At 39.9% G+C, this 15,339-nt stretch overlaps 1 protein-coding gene across 1 annotated transcript in view; it reads right to left on the reverse strand.

Annotated features, from left to right (window-relative positions):
* Dcp1a (decapping mRNA 1A) overlaps positions 1-14,600 on the reverse strand; it is a 46,590-nt gene extending 31,990 nt beyond the window's left edge. The window contains exons 1-3 of the mRNA XM_051204753.1: positions 14,363-14,600; positions 11,451-11,491; positions 9,870-9,997 (exon numbers count right to left, since the gene is read on the reverse strand). Coding sequence (XP_051060710.1) covers positions 9,870-9,997; positions 11,451-11,491; positions 14,363-14,497 — 304 coding nt within the window. The 5' untranslated portion in view covers positions 14,498-14,600. The remainder of the gene's footprint in view (positions 1-9,869; positions 9,998-11,450; positions 11,492-14,362) is intronic.
* Between the last annotated feature and the right edge of the window lie 739 nt (positions 14,601-15,339).

Below are 15,339 nucleotides of genomic sequence, written 5' to 3' on the forward strand. Positions count from 1 at the left end.
TAAACGCATCCTGCGAGGAAACTTCTTGCACTGAGCTTTACGTCTGAGGATCCATTCCAAATGCCAAGAGCACCCACCGTCTCTACTGCTCTGCCTTGCCCTTGAACCGAGAAAGGACACGGAGAAGACAAGAACGGCAGCACCGCCACACTTTTTCACTAAAACTTTCCACTTGGCAGCTCTATTTTCAACACTATGGAAATGAACCTTCCGACATTTTCTAGTGATCTAATTTTAATTAAAAACGCTCTCTCACAAAAGACTGATATCCGGTATAAAGGCAAAGTTGTGAGTGAAGTAAAAGCCAAGGAGGACGACTTCTCCCAGGCCTTTTCAGGTGAGTTAACACAGTAACATTTTTATTACCAGCTGTATCTGTAGGTATTGACTGTTGTTGAGAAGGCTAAAGAGTAGCATACTCGACTAGCAGCTGTATGTCACTAACACTATTTGGATAAATTACAGATTTGGGTTTTATCTACATAGGATTATTTTTATACTGCTTTATACAACAAACCACAGGTAAGATGAAAATCAGGACATATCCAGATATCTTAGAAAACCAGAAAAGGACTTTGCTCAATTAGGATTATAGAAAACATCTTAAAATGAGGGAATTGGGTTCAGCGGGAGGCCACCTTTAGGTAATTCCTTCCAGCAAAAACTGTAAGTCTAATGAAGTGTATAAAGTAATCACTCCTCTTTGGTTAAAACTACCATCTGACTTCCCCCACAACAGAGTAAGGTTAGGACTGAGAAGGGAAAATCTGCAACACACATTTTTTTTCTAATTAATGGATAAATAATTTAAACTTACTAAGAAAAACATGCAAACTATCATCACATCTGACAGATCAGATTTTCAGCACCAAAAGCCTGATCTTTCAAATTTACAATTGGTAACTCTTTGAAGTTTCAGACAGTAAATCATCAGTTTTTGCCACTCTTCTGCAGCTATTTAAGAATTAAACATGTATATAGCTCCAGCCTTGATGAAATTGCATTCCTTTAATAAGAAACTTCTCTGTCTCTGTTTGTGGTGGGGAGAAGTGGTCTGGTCCATGGTCACTGCTGTGTCGTTCAGGCTGGTTTTAGCCTTGGTGAATCCTTCTGTCTCAGCCTCAGTGCCAGGAATTATAGGCATGACCTGACATTGCTGGTTTCACTAAGAATCTTAGCCCTTCTGAGGAAGACAGACAAGATACTGAAAGCTGAAATACATTTCAGTAAATTTTACTTATAGTCCTCCCCCCACCCCAAAATGAGGAGAACTTAAGGACCAAAAAAAAAAAAAAAAAAAGTTCTTTGAAAATGCAGAAAAGCCTTAAAATTCATAAGATAAATTCATCTGATAAGGTGCTAGGCAGATGATATATCTAATAAACATCACTGAGTTGACATTATATGAGTTAATCATCTTTGTTTAGCTAGAAACAAAGTAAAAAGCAATTTGAGGTTTTTATGTTTTTTGTTTGTTTGCTTTTTGAGACAGAATTTCTCTGTGTAGCCCTGGCTAGCCTGGAACTCACTTTGTATACCAGGCCAACCTGGTCCTCACTGAGATTCACTTGCCTTTGCCTCCCAAGTGCTGGGTCAAAGGCATGCACCACTACTGCCCAGCTGAGATAGTTTTATCAAAGGAAATAAATACAAGATAGTTTGCATAAAAGAAAATGATTGAATGCCAGAACTGATTCTACAAAGCTTGAAGATATCACAAACTTAGTATTTTTGATTTACTGGGTTATTTCAAACAGTCTAGCTATTTAAAAAAGTTGCCTGTTTCTTCTATTTTTGTTGTTGCTGCTCAGAACATAATCTTACAGTATATTTTTGGTGGTATTTCATCATTAATAAGGAAGCATATACATTAAAAAAATGGGTTCCAGATTATCACTGTAACTCTAAGGTGCTCACAAAAATAGGTAGCAATCAATGGACCCTTGACATTGGGGAAAAACTTGATCTAGGAGAAATAGTGAGGCGGCTTGCCTCACTGACTTCCTCAGCACAGACAGAAGCACAGCCTAAGCAGACAAATTTCCTGTGGTGACAGACCAGAAATGTATGCCCTTTTAGTGTCTGGCCTACAGAGACTGTCCTAATATCATTACCTAACACAACATGCCTCTGGGAATTTCTTTAGACATCATGGGGGAGATTTTTAGACTGTTAGTTGTGCTGTTTGAATTTTGATTTGTTCAGGCCTGAAGACACTTGTGTTAAATGGGACATTCCTAGGAAACACCCTCTCATCTAAGTTTGAAACTCAGGCAAAAAGTTCTCTGCTTGTTCCTAAAACTTGTGTATTAAAAAAATATCTTCAGTTATATCTTCTGGTTGTTTTTAATTGTTGATGGACCAATCACTTTATCTACAGAAGAGATTTTTGTTTTGTTTTTTTTACTCTCACAATGCAATTTCTGCAATTAATTTCTATTCAGTTTTATTTTCCTTTATCTTTATTCAGATTTCCTTTTCTCTTTCCTAACCTCTTATCCTAACTATATTAGCCCGTAACCTTAAAGAACCAGCAATTATGGGTTTTTAACATTCAGTTTATTACTTTCTATATATTTGGCACAAAGTTGTTCAAAAATGTTCATATTTCTATCTCTTCTGATTTCATTTTGTTAGTTATATATTCTTAACATAGTTAACCTTTCTTGGTTAGAATCTGGCTGATATAGCTCATTCTACCTCCCATTTTCAACAACATTTAAAAGTTCACAGCTAATCAATTAAGCTACCCTCATCTTCTCCCCCTCACTCCCTCCCTCTCTGTGTCTCCTCTCCATTCTTCCCTCTATTTTTATTTTACTTAATTTTTTTTTTTTTTGGTGGTTTTCTGAGCCAGGGTTTCTTTTTGTGGCTTTGGCTGTCCTGGAACTTGCTGTGTAGCTCAGGCTTGGCTTTGTACTAATGTAGATCCACCTGCCTCTGCCTCCTGAGTACTGGGATTAAAGGTGTGCACCACCACACTCAACTTCCTTCTTCCCTTTAGAAACAAGGTTTCACTTTGCAGCTCAGACCACCATAGTAATGACAGCTTGAACTCAATGCAGTCTCCCACTGAGTGGGAGATTATAGGTGTGAGCTACAATGCCTGGTTACAGCTCTTCTCATTTCAAGCTTGGAATATTTTCAGTGTGAAAAACTCTTGTCTTACGTTACTGCTCTCAGAACCTTTGCTTCAAACTGTGCTGCAGACCTCGAGCACGTTAAGCAGTAGAGTAGCTGCTCCAGCACTGAGCAGCTTTGCTTTGTCTGATGCCTCTATCAGAACCAGGCATTTCATCATTTTATACAGATACTGCCTATCTTGATTTGATTCTTTTTCTCTGCTCACCATTCTTTCTTGAACAAAGATTTCTATTATTTTTAGTTACATGTGTTGTGTGTCTGTGAGTGGGTATGTAATGCCACAGGTATGGGATCTTCCTGGAGCTGCTTGATGTGAGTATTGAGACCGAATGCCAGTCTCTGCACAGCAGCAGGCATCTTCCTTGCTGAGCCATGTCTCCAGACCAAGCATCCCCCCCCTTCACCATTGTTTCTTATCTCTTCTATTTTATTTTTTCTAACCTCTACCTTTGGAAATATGCTGTTGGAATTAATGACTAGTGATTAAAATGAAATATATTTAAAACTCAGCAGCACTGGCACCATTTCAGGGCTGACAGCCACACATGGGGTGGCTTGTACATGGCACAGGCTGCTTTGGGAGTCCCTCCAGCCAGGCTCTTGTAGAGTCAAACATTCTGCCTTTGTTGGAAATGTCTGCGTTCTCTTGAATTACTCGCTGACTGAATGTTTCCCCAGCTCTCGGAGCCATGCGTGGTCAGTCTGATGGGTGCTCCTGTGACTCCATCTCAAGTAGCCTTTGGTTCCTACTGTTCCTACGATAGTGCAGCAGGGTGAGCTGCTTACATCCTTTACAGATGCTAGAAAGTTCTCCATTACAATTTCTCCAGATATTGCCTCTTTTTATTCAACTTTAACATTCGGACAATCTTGTCCTACTTTCCTTCCTTTTTTCCTTCTGAGGGATTCATTCTCAATTTCCTCAGATAGTCTTCTAATTTAGCAATGTGTATATGCTTACTTAAAATTATAGTTATTGAATCCAGGTAAAGAGTTTATTTCAAGATTTATTTTTATTTTATGTGTATGCATGTCTGTGTGAGGGTGTCAAATCCCCTGGAACTGGAGTTTTAGACAGTTGTGAGCTGTCATGTGGGTGCTGGGAATTAAACCCAGGTTCTCTGGAAGAGTAGCCAACGCTCTTAATCACTGAGCTCTCTCTCCAGCCCCTGAGAATTTATTTTAGTAACTAAAATTTTAATTTCTTGGTTACTTTCCAAGTACTTGGTTACTTTCCAAGTATATTTGTTATTTTTTTAATAGCATTTGATTCTGTAGTTAAAATTCTTTTTAACTTGTAAACCACATTTGATAAGTATAGACATTAAGCTCTTCAAGTGGTTATTCCATTAACTGAAGTTCTGGGGAAAGGCTGTCTAAATGCTGCTCTTTGTTGTATAGTATCTCTCTCTACCCACTGTGAATTACCTCCTTGGGTATCAATAACTTTGGACCACAAAGCTTATGTGATATTTATGGGCTACTTGGGTTACAGACATATCAAAGAGTCTTGCAATAGTTTCTGCCCAGTATTTTCGAATACTTACTGGATGGTGATTAGTTTTATGTTAATTTTTGCCAGAGAAAGACTGCATACCTAGCAGTTTACTCAAACTCAGAATTTATATGATGAAAGGCCTATAGTTACAATTTTTGGGAAGACATTTTGTATTGAACCTATAACTCAGACTTCAATATACTTAGTTGTCATCTCACTAGGCTGACAAAACATTCTTTTCAATTAACTGATATGTATAGAACATTAGATCTGGCCAGATACTGTTATCTGTGTCTCAGTTCAAACTTCTCACATTTGTGAAATCTTGTCTCCTTGTCCTATCACACAAAATAATAGCATCCTTAATGTAGAAGACTTCCCACCCCCAAGGACCCCATCATAGCTGGCAGCAAGAGCTAAGCTCAGAGGCCTCTTATTTAGGTTTCAGTCTTCACTTTGGTATTGGTTTCTAAAAAAAACCCTCTACTCCCTCTTTGGTTTCTGCTATTATTTAATGCTTCACATAGCAAAATAACCTGTACACCATGGCCTACTTGTCAGAAATGTTTCTATTGAGTTAAAAAAAAAAAAAAAAAAGATTTGGGAATCTGGGCATACCTATAATTCCAGTAGAGAATCAAGAGTTAAGGTCATACAGTGAGTTGGAGATCATCCTGGGCTATGAAAGGCACTGTTTCAAACAACAGTAACAACCAATCAAAAGTTGGGCAGTAGGGGATGTCGCTCAGTGGTACTCACTACCCTAGAATGTACAAAGTCCTGGGTTCAATTTTCATCTAAACATTTGACTACTTGAATAAAAAATAGCCTTAAAGACTTAATTTTAGCACATGCATCTTTTTTTTCCCCTCAATTTGTCTGTATCTAAAATATTTGAAAATGATATTTGTAAAGAGAAGCAGAGTTGCGGGTGTAGCCTAGAGGAAGAATATTTGCCTAGCATGTGTAAGACACTGGGTGTGGGCAGCACCACTGTAAAAAAAAAAAAAAAAAAAAAAAAAAAAAAGAGGGGAAGAGGAGCGAAGTGGATCCCCTAAGGAGCAGCTTGCTTGTGGTTCCTGTGAGAAGTGATGAAAAATACTATAGGCCTGGGTTATAAGGGAACCCTGGTAATACTTAAGTATTTACAGTTGTTTCACTATTAATATCATCAGGCTAGATCCAAGATGGGGATACAACACAGCACTTGACAACAGGTTTAAGGGATCCATCCAAGTCTGAGTCAGTAAGATGGCAAAACTTTTAACTATCTGTAGCCAAACTCCACTCTAAGACAGTACTACCGTGATAAAGGCTTTCTTAGGGATTTATTCTGCAGCTTGTGAATGCAGAAATCATTTATAAATTTCAAAAAGGAATGACTAAGTGGGAGGCACAAAAGCCTCCTAAGTGTATGTGTTATTTAAATAGAACACACTAAATGGTATGCTTCAGACTTCACTATTCAATATGGTAAACTCAAACGGGCTAATCAAATTAACATCATTCCTTACATGGATTAGCCACACCCTGGCACTCAGTAGTCAGTCGCTGTAAACTGTACGGGAAGAGGAGAACAGCGAACGCGCTGGCAGGTGGTCAGTGTTAGACAGTGCCAGTCTAGAAGAAGCTTTCCATCACTGCAGAGCTCTAGCACACAGCACCACTCTGGCCCAGTTGTATAATTTTACTGTTGCAGTGGCAAAGACTCCACATAACTGACCAGCTTTGTAACTCCCGAGCAAGTTTCTAAACACCAGAGTATCTTGTCTGTCCATCTTTTAACATGGAAAGCAGAGAGGTGGAGGCAAGACCATCACCACTGTTGAGTAACCACAGAATCTGCAACCCCTCAGTTCCTCACTGAAGTTCAATTAAAGCCTTGGGTAGCTACCAAAAGGCGCTTGGACAGAATGAAAATACAGTATTTCTCAAAGATTCACAAGGATCACCAAATCCAACGAAAGTATTTTCTCTAAGGTTTTAAATGTTATGCCCAGATCACAGAGTCCCCCAAAGACCACCAAGGAGACCAAGTCCTGTATGTAAAAGCAAAGAGCCTTTATTTAAGCTTACGCTTGAATTCTCTGTCTGTCCGGTACCTTTTTCTGGGGAGGAGTAGGTGAACGAGTATAAAGAAAAGCTAAAAAGTAAATAAACTAACAGTTTAGAATTGGACAAAGTTACAATTCAATGTTTGCTCCCTGCCCTCATTTACTCTAAAACTGAATCCTGAATCCAAGTGAGAAAAAGCTGGATATGAAAGTATAATTTGAGTTAAATGGGTCAGGTAGCTTGGTGGCATCTCCCATGGGAGAATGGCAAAAAAACAGCTACAGGATCAGGTATAATTACCCATATGCAGAACCATACCCTAGCGTTTATTTAATGGACAAATCCCCAAACAACTCAACTGCTTCTTGACTGACAGTTACGTTCTATGTTTGCAGCTCATTACACAAGAGTCTTAAGACCCACATTACCCTATGCCAGTACTTCTCAACCTGTGGGTCTCCACCCCTTTGGGGGTCAAATGACTCATTCACAGGGGCTGCCCAAAGCCATTGGAAAATCAAATATTTACATTACAACTCATAACATTGGCAAAATTACAGTTATGAAGTAGCAACAAAAATAATTCTATGGTTGGGGGGGTCACCATAACACAAGGACTCTTAAGACTGCAGCATTAGGAAGGCTGAGAACCACTGCCCTATGCTGTCCTGTCACCTCTAATGCAGCTCTTCCTTTATCCCCAATGGATAACCAGGATAAGTGAGTTCTCTGCTCAAGAAAAGAAATGTTTGTTTTTGTACTTTTTAAAAGCTTTAAAAAACAAAGATGAATAAAACAAAACCACAAACAGAAAGCATTAGCTCACTTTTCTCCACAAGACTACTTCAATTAATGTTATGAATACTGCTGATGAGTAACATCTACTAATCTATGATACTGTAATGGATTAAACTGACAGAACACTGACAACTTCATGTTGATCCCACTTACAGTCTAGATAGCTGCTTGGTTTTTACATGGTAGAGGCAGACGATCGTTTGTTTGCTTATAAACCTGCCTTTATTTGTCCTGCACAAGGACTAGAGAATCACTTCCAATTAACCCAAATTCTGGTAGGTCAGTTAGGTTCTATACCTGTTTTTCTGTTTGTTTGTTTGGCTTTAAAGACAGGGTTTCACTATGTAGACTTGGCTGGCCTGTGTGGACCAGGCTGGCCTTGAACACACAGAGATCCACATACCTCTGCTTCCTGAGTGCTGGGATTAAGGGTGTGCTCCATCTCCAGCATGCCCAGTGTATGTCAGTCTCACAGGACTGTAACTGTGAAGGAGCCAGGCTTATGCTACAGATAACCAGGTGCATCAGTCTCTTGATGATTTTCCCCAATGACTATACAAAACCTAACTCAATACAAAATTGTCAAAACAGTAAAAAGCAGGATTTATCCAATTTAACACTAAAAAGTTTGTGTGTTTTTAAAAAAATTTTCCCACAATGGAAATTTAACATAAAATGACCATTTGTAACATTCCACTTTCTTACCAGTTCACATATATCCTGAACTTATAGGTATTAACTAACATGCCTTTTTTTTTGTTTGACTCTGAGATCTTACAACACAGGCTGCCCAGCCTCCAAAGTGCAGGGATAATGAGTATATACTACCATTCCTGGCTCGAAATGTATCTCTAATGTCTGTAGGACATATTAAAAACCTGAGAAATAGTTTACTGAAAAACCAAGATAGATGTGTTTTTTGCTTAGATACTTAAAAATAAGCAGAAAGAATTCACTATTTTGATATCCTATGTGATTCCTGTCTGTCTGTACAGACTTCCTGACCTCTAATAGTTAGCTAGTGGCAAGCTCCATCCTCTGATCTTCAGACAGACTTTATTTGTACAAGCAGGGTTATCACCACACTTATGGGTCAAAGACAAGCAAACTGGCTCTCTGTCCTCAATCACACTTCTCATTCCCATACTGAAATATCAGAATCCAATGTGTATGTGTTGTTGGAGATCTACCCCTAAGCCTATGAATGCTAAGGATTCATCCACCTCTGAGCAATATCCTTATCCTTTAAGTAAACTTTTTTTGTACAGATGGTTCCATACTCATAATAATCTGATTAAGATTTTTTGCTTACAAAATGTTGTGAAGTAGCATGAACTAAGTAAAACCATTTTTTGGACTGTACACTACTCTGGAGTAGGAATAATGGGAGACTCTACTGCAGTGCTGTAGAGTCACATCAACAACCAGCCACAGCTCCTACTCCCATGTGACCACAGGGGACAACCAATAGTCTACAGAATACTGTGTTGTTGACCTATGATATTTGGTAGCTTAAGTATATTAGTGAACTTTCAATTTATGATAGATTTGTCAGCCAGTAACTTCACTGTGAGGTTAGGAACATCTATACTTTTAAAAAGAGCTATTCTGAGCTTTGTTGACTGCATGTCAACCACTATCAGAACCTATAAAAATGCTTGAAAAGACCTTGGACTAGGAACTCTCCAACTAATTGTGTGCCATGCACCTTTGTATCCTACACAGGTACTCTCTAACATTAAAGCACAAAAGCTTTGACACAGTATTGATACCTACTAGACACTCTATTAAACTAAGAGGTTGAAAAGTGCCACCACCCACAGGAAAGTACATGGGTATCTGCTCTCATTCTGTGTCTCCCAGACTAAGTTCTATTGCTCAGGGATATAAACTAACAAGAATTCAGTACTACAACAAAAACAAAGGACTAAATATTTTATAACAGAAACAAATATAATGTTAACAATTGGGCTACATAGTACAGTTAACTAAAGTAACCTAAATTAGTTACTTGCAAAAATGTTATCAGTTTTAGAGCTAGCTTGAAATGCTGACTCTTTGGGGTGATGAGATGGCACAGTGAGTGAAGGACCAGCAGTCAAGCCTGACAACCTGAACTCCATGCCTGGGACCTACATGCTGGAAGGAGAGTCCTCAGAGTCCTCTGATCTCCACACATGGGCTGTGGTATATGTGCACTCATGAATACATACAGTCATATAACAGAGACATTCAAAAGAGTTTCATCTTTTACCAAGAAATACATTTATAATCATAAAGTAGAGTGTAGGCCATATTTTGTATACTTTGAAACTCTAAAATCCAATGTCCTGAAACTAAAGTCTCCCTGGTAAATGTAAACAGATATACTCACAGCTTGCATTTCTATACAGGAGGAATGGTTCATGGAGCTGAAATTCCAAATCTTTATTCACTGGTTCAACCAGATTGTGCATGTTCAGTCGGTTGACAATGGTAAAACCATGGTAAGGCGAAGCTGACCTTAGATTTAAAGACAGAACATGTGTTACCTTTTAATCTGTAGAAATTTTATCAACTACTTTATTTTCACTAAAAAAAAAAAAAATGCCTACATTGTCACATGACATGACACAATCAGCATCAACAAAAATAACAAGGCCATGGATATAACTCAGGGGCAGAATGTTTGCCTAGCATGAACAAAGTCCTGGGTTTAGGCATCAACTTTATTTATTTATTTATTTATTTATTGGGTTTTCGAGACAGAGTTTCTCTGTGTATGGTCTCGAACTCACAGAGATTCACCTGCCTCCGCCTCTCCAGTGCTGGGATTAAAGGCTTGCACCACCACTGCCTGGCTAGGCCTCAACTCTTAAAAAAAAAAAAAAAAAAAAAGTTAGACCATTTCCCTCCTTGCTCCTCAGTATTTATAAGGATTCAATTCCTCAGCAGAAAAGTTGAAGTCACCAAGGTTCCCACCCCACTTCGCCTGCTGTGTTTCTTTCCGGGACATGCTGGCTCCCGGCCACTATCAGCAGGTGTGCGTCCATCTTGAGACCTCTGTGACCTACTGCCCCCAATTAGCACCACCATCGCATCTCCAGCAAGCATCTGCTCACATCACCTTCTCACCTCAGTCTCCACCCACTCTGCTTTTCTATTTACAACCTTTCTCCCACTACTAGAAGGAAAGCTCCCTGTAATTGAGGACCTTTGCAAGAATAGTTTCCTAACCAAGGGGATTCAATACACAATGCACTCAACACTCTTCAACAGCACACACTCTTCAACCTAACTCAATACAAAAAGAACCAGACACCAATAATCTTGCTGCCAGCATTCTAAGTTCTAGAAAACAAGGAAAGGAATCTGCCTCTAAGAACAAGATTTATAGGCATCTAGGAAGACTGTTATATCCTGTGGACTGTCCTTTAGGCCCCTATGTTGCAAACATGGTAATGCTGTAAACCATTACAAATCAACAATTTAAAGAATTTTCAGAAGCTTAAAGTAAAATATATTCAATCATGAATAACCCAGGCATTCTAAGCAACTCTTAAAATAAAACATATATAATAAAGACAATAAAACTCAGAACATTGGGAAAGAAACGGGCAGAACCAGTCATAGAAGACAAACTCTTATTAGAAACCACAGGTCAGCAAGACTGATGTCTCAACTGCTATAGTTAAAGTACTGTACCCACAGACATTCATACGTTCATATTCTTAACACAGGATAGTTGGGCAGGCATCTCTTTGGGATGCACTATTAGAAAAGGCTTTCTACCCTGAGATAATTTTGTCAGATTTTGAGAAGAGAAACAGCCAGGGTAAGATTGCATTACATGAAGATGAAAACTGGAAGAAAACAAACAGGAAGGTTCCAAAGACAAATACACAATAGAAATGGACCATGTTACATGAGACTGATCACCATTCAAGTGAAATAGAAACATACTTTAAAAACTTACCTTCGATATACAAATAGGGTCCCTTCTATATCAGTCTTCTCCTGTAACAGATAGTAATTCTGTTAGTTTCCACAAATAATCCAATGTCAAATGGTTCCAGTGGAGAAGAAATACTTTAAGGCCAACTTTTTTTATTTATTGTGAAACCTGGTGTGTGTGTGTGTGTACGTGTGTGTGAGCACGTGCATGCAGGTGTTTGTGTAACTGTGTAGCGGTCAGCAGTCACCCTCAGGTGCTGTTCTTGTTCTTCTGAGTTAGAGTCTGTCCAGGCTTGCCAGTCAGTGAGCCCCAGGGAACCACCTGTCTCCACTTCCCCAGTGTTGGACTCTAAATACAAGCCACTACACCCAGCTTTTTATGTGGGCACCTCAAGTTCTTTACAAATTGTGTATTCATTCAACTCTATTAAGTGTATGCAACGTCCAATTCAACATTTTTCTATTTTAAATCTTAAGGACCATTAAAAAACAAAACAAAACAAAAAAACCAGAATTAGTTTTACTTTTTATTTTTATGCATTAACTTTTATAAAATAAAAAAAAAATGCATGTTTTGCCAGCATGCATGTCTGTGTACCATATGTGTGCTGGGAGCTCACAGAGGACAGAAGAGGGCATTGGATCCCTTGGAACTGGAGTTACAGATGGATATGAGCCTCCATGTGGGTGCTGAGAACTGAACCCAGGTCCTCAGAAGAGCAGTGAGTGCTCTTAAGCTCCTGATGAAGCATCTTTTCAGCCCCAGCTTTAAATTTGCCAAAGCTAAAACCTTTCAACAAGGTATCTTATTGTTGAGTTGAAGTATTTTTTTGTTGCAACTTAAAAACAAACAAACAAAAAAACCCACCAAACTTTAACAGTCTATCAAAGTTAATAGTAAAAGAAAGTTAACTGATATCAGGGCCTGGGACTGATGATGCAGCTGTACACCACTCTGCCAAATCCCTAACCATTGGGAAATTTTCTTATATACTTTGTTTCACCTCTAGAGAATTTAGAAATATTTTCATTAGTAACAAATTTTGTGGTTAGTTAAGGACTACTACCATGGATAGAAACCATTCTCTGATTTAGGCAATTCTGGTAGGTTTTTAAAATAAACACTTGAAACTTTGATTAAGAAATTGTAGCTTTGGCTGGATGGATACTGTGGTAGAGGTACAGTGTTCACATAGCATTATGAAGCCCTGGGTTTGATCTTCTGCACTGCAAGAAATGAAACAAGAAAATACAACCTAAGTCAGGCAGTGGTGGTGTGGTGGTGCATGCCTGTGATCCCAGCACACTGCAACAAGAGCATAGTCAGGTTTTAGGCACAGCCAGAGTAATTTTCTTATTTTCCTAAAACCAAATAATCCTGTCAGTCTGTAGTTCATGCCCTACATTGGATCTTGATATTTTAAATGATGTTATGTCAATTTGTTGTGATAAAAAATTAAAAAAAGAATCTGTTTCTTGTACATTTCCACATCATGATGAACCTTTTACTTCTTGAGGCCTTTAAAAATTTTTTCTCATCAGAAGAAAATGATAGCCAGTTGTCCCAGTGTAAAAGTAAACTTGCCTCCCAAAATACATTGGGCAAAATTACAAACTCACCACCAATAAAATACGAGAAAGATGATGGTGAATGCATCATGTATCAAAATCCAAATAAACAGCAGCTTAGGTTTCAATTTCATTTTTAAACATCTCCACGGTTAAAATCCTCAAGTGTTGCAAGCCTTTGTGGAAAACTACAAATAGGTAACTAATAAATGCTACATGCAAATTCTCACCATTTGTCTGCAGCATTTATGTTACAAATTTACATATAGATCAAACAGAGAAAAATGATACAAAATACATCAAACTAAGGCACTGTTTAAAACAGGTATACCAGTAAAACAGTTTATAATTTCATTCTCAGTGGCTTCTTACATCCCTTTCCCCTCCAGAAGAAGTAAAATGGTTATGGACACTTCTTCTGAAGTAACTTTCATAAATGGCAATACATTTTCACAAAATTACATCTATGTATCAATGTCACACTGAATAAAAGTTACAACAATCCCGCAGCATTTTGTTAGTTTAAGGACCTCATTACTTGTTGAAGGCTGAACACCAATCGTTGATGAATTCTATCCAACCAACAGTTACAGATTAAAAGCATGAAGCTTTTACAGTTGGATGAATTAATTAGGAAGAATCAGCACAAGAAAATGGGAAATCCTGTAAACAACTAAAAGGTGCTTTAGGTTGAAGCCAACCAGTCAGTGAATAAGCACTGTAACTTTTTGGAGCTCCATCGCCACTCAAAATCCAAAAAGTCCTCAGAGGTGAGCCATCAAAAATTAGATATCACTGGTCTCTTTTCCCTGCAAAAGTCTCCAAGGAGCCCTATTCTTACTGTAGCCTTTTCCTTAGGTGCCTTGAAATCTTTCCTCAAACTCTGGGGTAATTCGATTACAGCTGGACTAACTCCTGAAACTGATTTTTAAGCTTCAAATCCAAATCACCTCATTTAGGTCGGCTGAGGGTAAGGGGTGAACTTTGTGATTAGGCACACGCAATTTACCTAATAGTTCTCAAAGTCTCAAACACAGGATTTCAGCCACTTAAAAAAAAAAAAATCTAACTTGTCTCATATCCTTCCAATGCAACCTGTAAAAAAGGTAAATTACTCAAGTCCCCAGCACCGACCCCAAAGGACTGATCCTGCCCCGTTCCCCCCCTCCATTCGATCTTTCCTGCTATACTTCTTCCGCTTGTTTCCTCAAATCCCGCGTGCCCGGGTCACCGCTCTGGCTTCGGCCGGGCCTCGCCTTTGCGGTCCTGCCTCACTCCCCACCCCCAATCCTCAGCTGCCTGCGCGGCCCCTTTAAGAGGCGGCGGCGGCCAGGTTGGCACCCTCCGCGGCTTGGCCTCACTCACCCACTGGTTGGCTTTAGGGCAGAAAGTGTACAGGGCGACCTGGCCCGTGAGGTCTGCGATGCTGGTGATGTAGGGGTCGTGCTGCTTCAAGGCCGCCAGACTCATCTCTTGCCCAGCTCTACTCAACGACTCCATCTTGAATCCCGGAGCCGAGCCCCTCCGGCGGGGGCGGACTAGAGAACAGGAAAGCGCCACCCAGGCAAAGCTCCCCCAGCTCAGCCAGCCCTTCACTTCCGCCTATCTGCCCAGCCTTGCGGAGGGTGGTACTTAAACAATTCCGTCCGCCGGTCCCACATCCGCGATAGCCTGGTTCCGGTCTCTGAAGGTCCGCATCTGCCGGCAGGCAGTGGCGTTCGTGGCCGCGCGGCGGCGCTGTGACGGGGAAGTAGTCCCGCGTCCTCGATCACCCGGCTCTGGCAGCTGGCGGGACTGCAGCGCAGCGGCTGTCTCGGGCTCAGGCTGTGGAAATGAGGCTTCCACGGACTGTTTAGCGCGCGCGTGGTGTGTGTGTGTGTGTGTGTGTGTGTGTGTGTGTGTGTGTGTGTGTGTGTGTGTGTGTGTGTGTGTGTGTGTGTGTGTGTGTGTGTGTGTGTGTGTGTGTGTGTGTGTGTGTTGTGTGCTGCATGCTGACTCCTCAGATCCCACCTTTGAGACCTTCAGTTACAATCTGGTAAATTTTGAAAGAAATGTTTCAAAGCAGACAAAGTAGCTTGCCTGGAGCTGCACAGGACTCCTTTTCTTTTCCCTTTTGCTCATATTTTTTTCTCATCTGAGTCCCAGGTAAATGTTTCTGTTGTTCTAGATTACAGAACACCACTTTTTAATATGATGATCACTTTAAAAAGCAACCAGGGGTGGGTGGTGGCCTTAATTCCAGCAGAGACAGGTGGATCTCTGTGAGTTCGAAGCCATCGAGGCCTACAGAGCGAGTTCCAGGACAGCCAGGGCAGTGACACAGAGGAAACAATACAAAACAA

The sequence above is a fragment of the Phodopus roborovskii genome, unplaced genomic scaffold (genome assembly GCF_943737965.1).
Source record: "Phodopus roborovskii unplaced genomic scaffold, PHOROB, whole genome shotgun sequence".
NCBI classification, from domain to species: domain Eukaryota; kingdom Metazoa; phylum Chordata; class Mammalia; order Rodentia; family Cricetidae; genus Phodopus; species Phodopus roborovskii.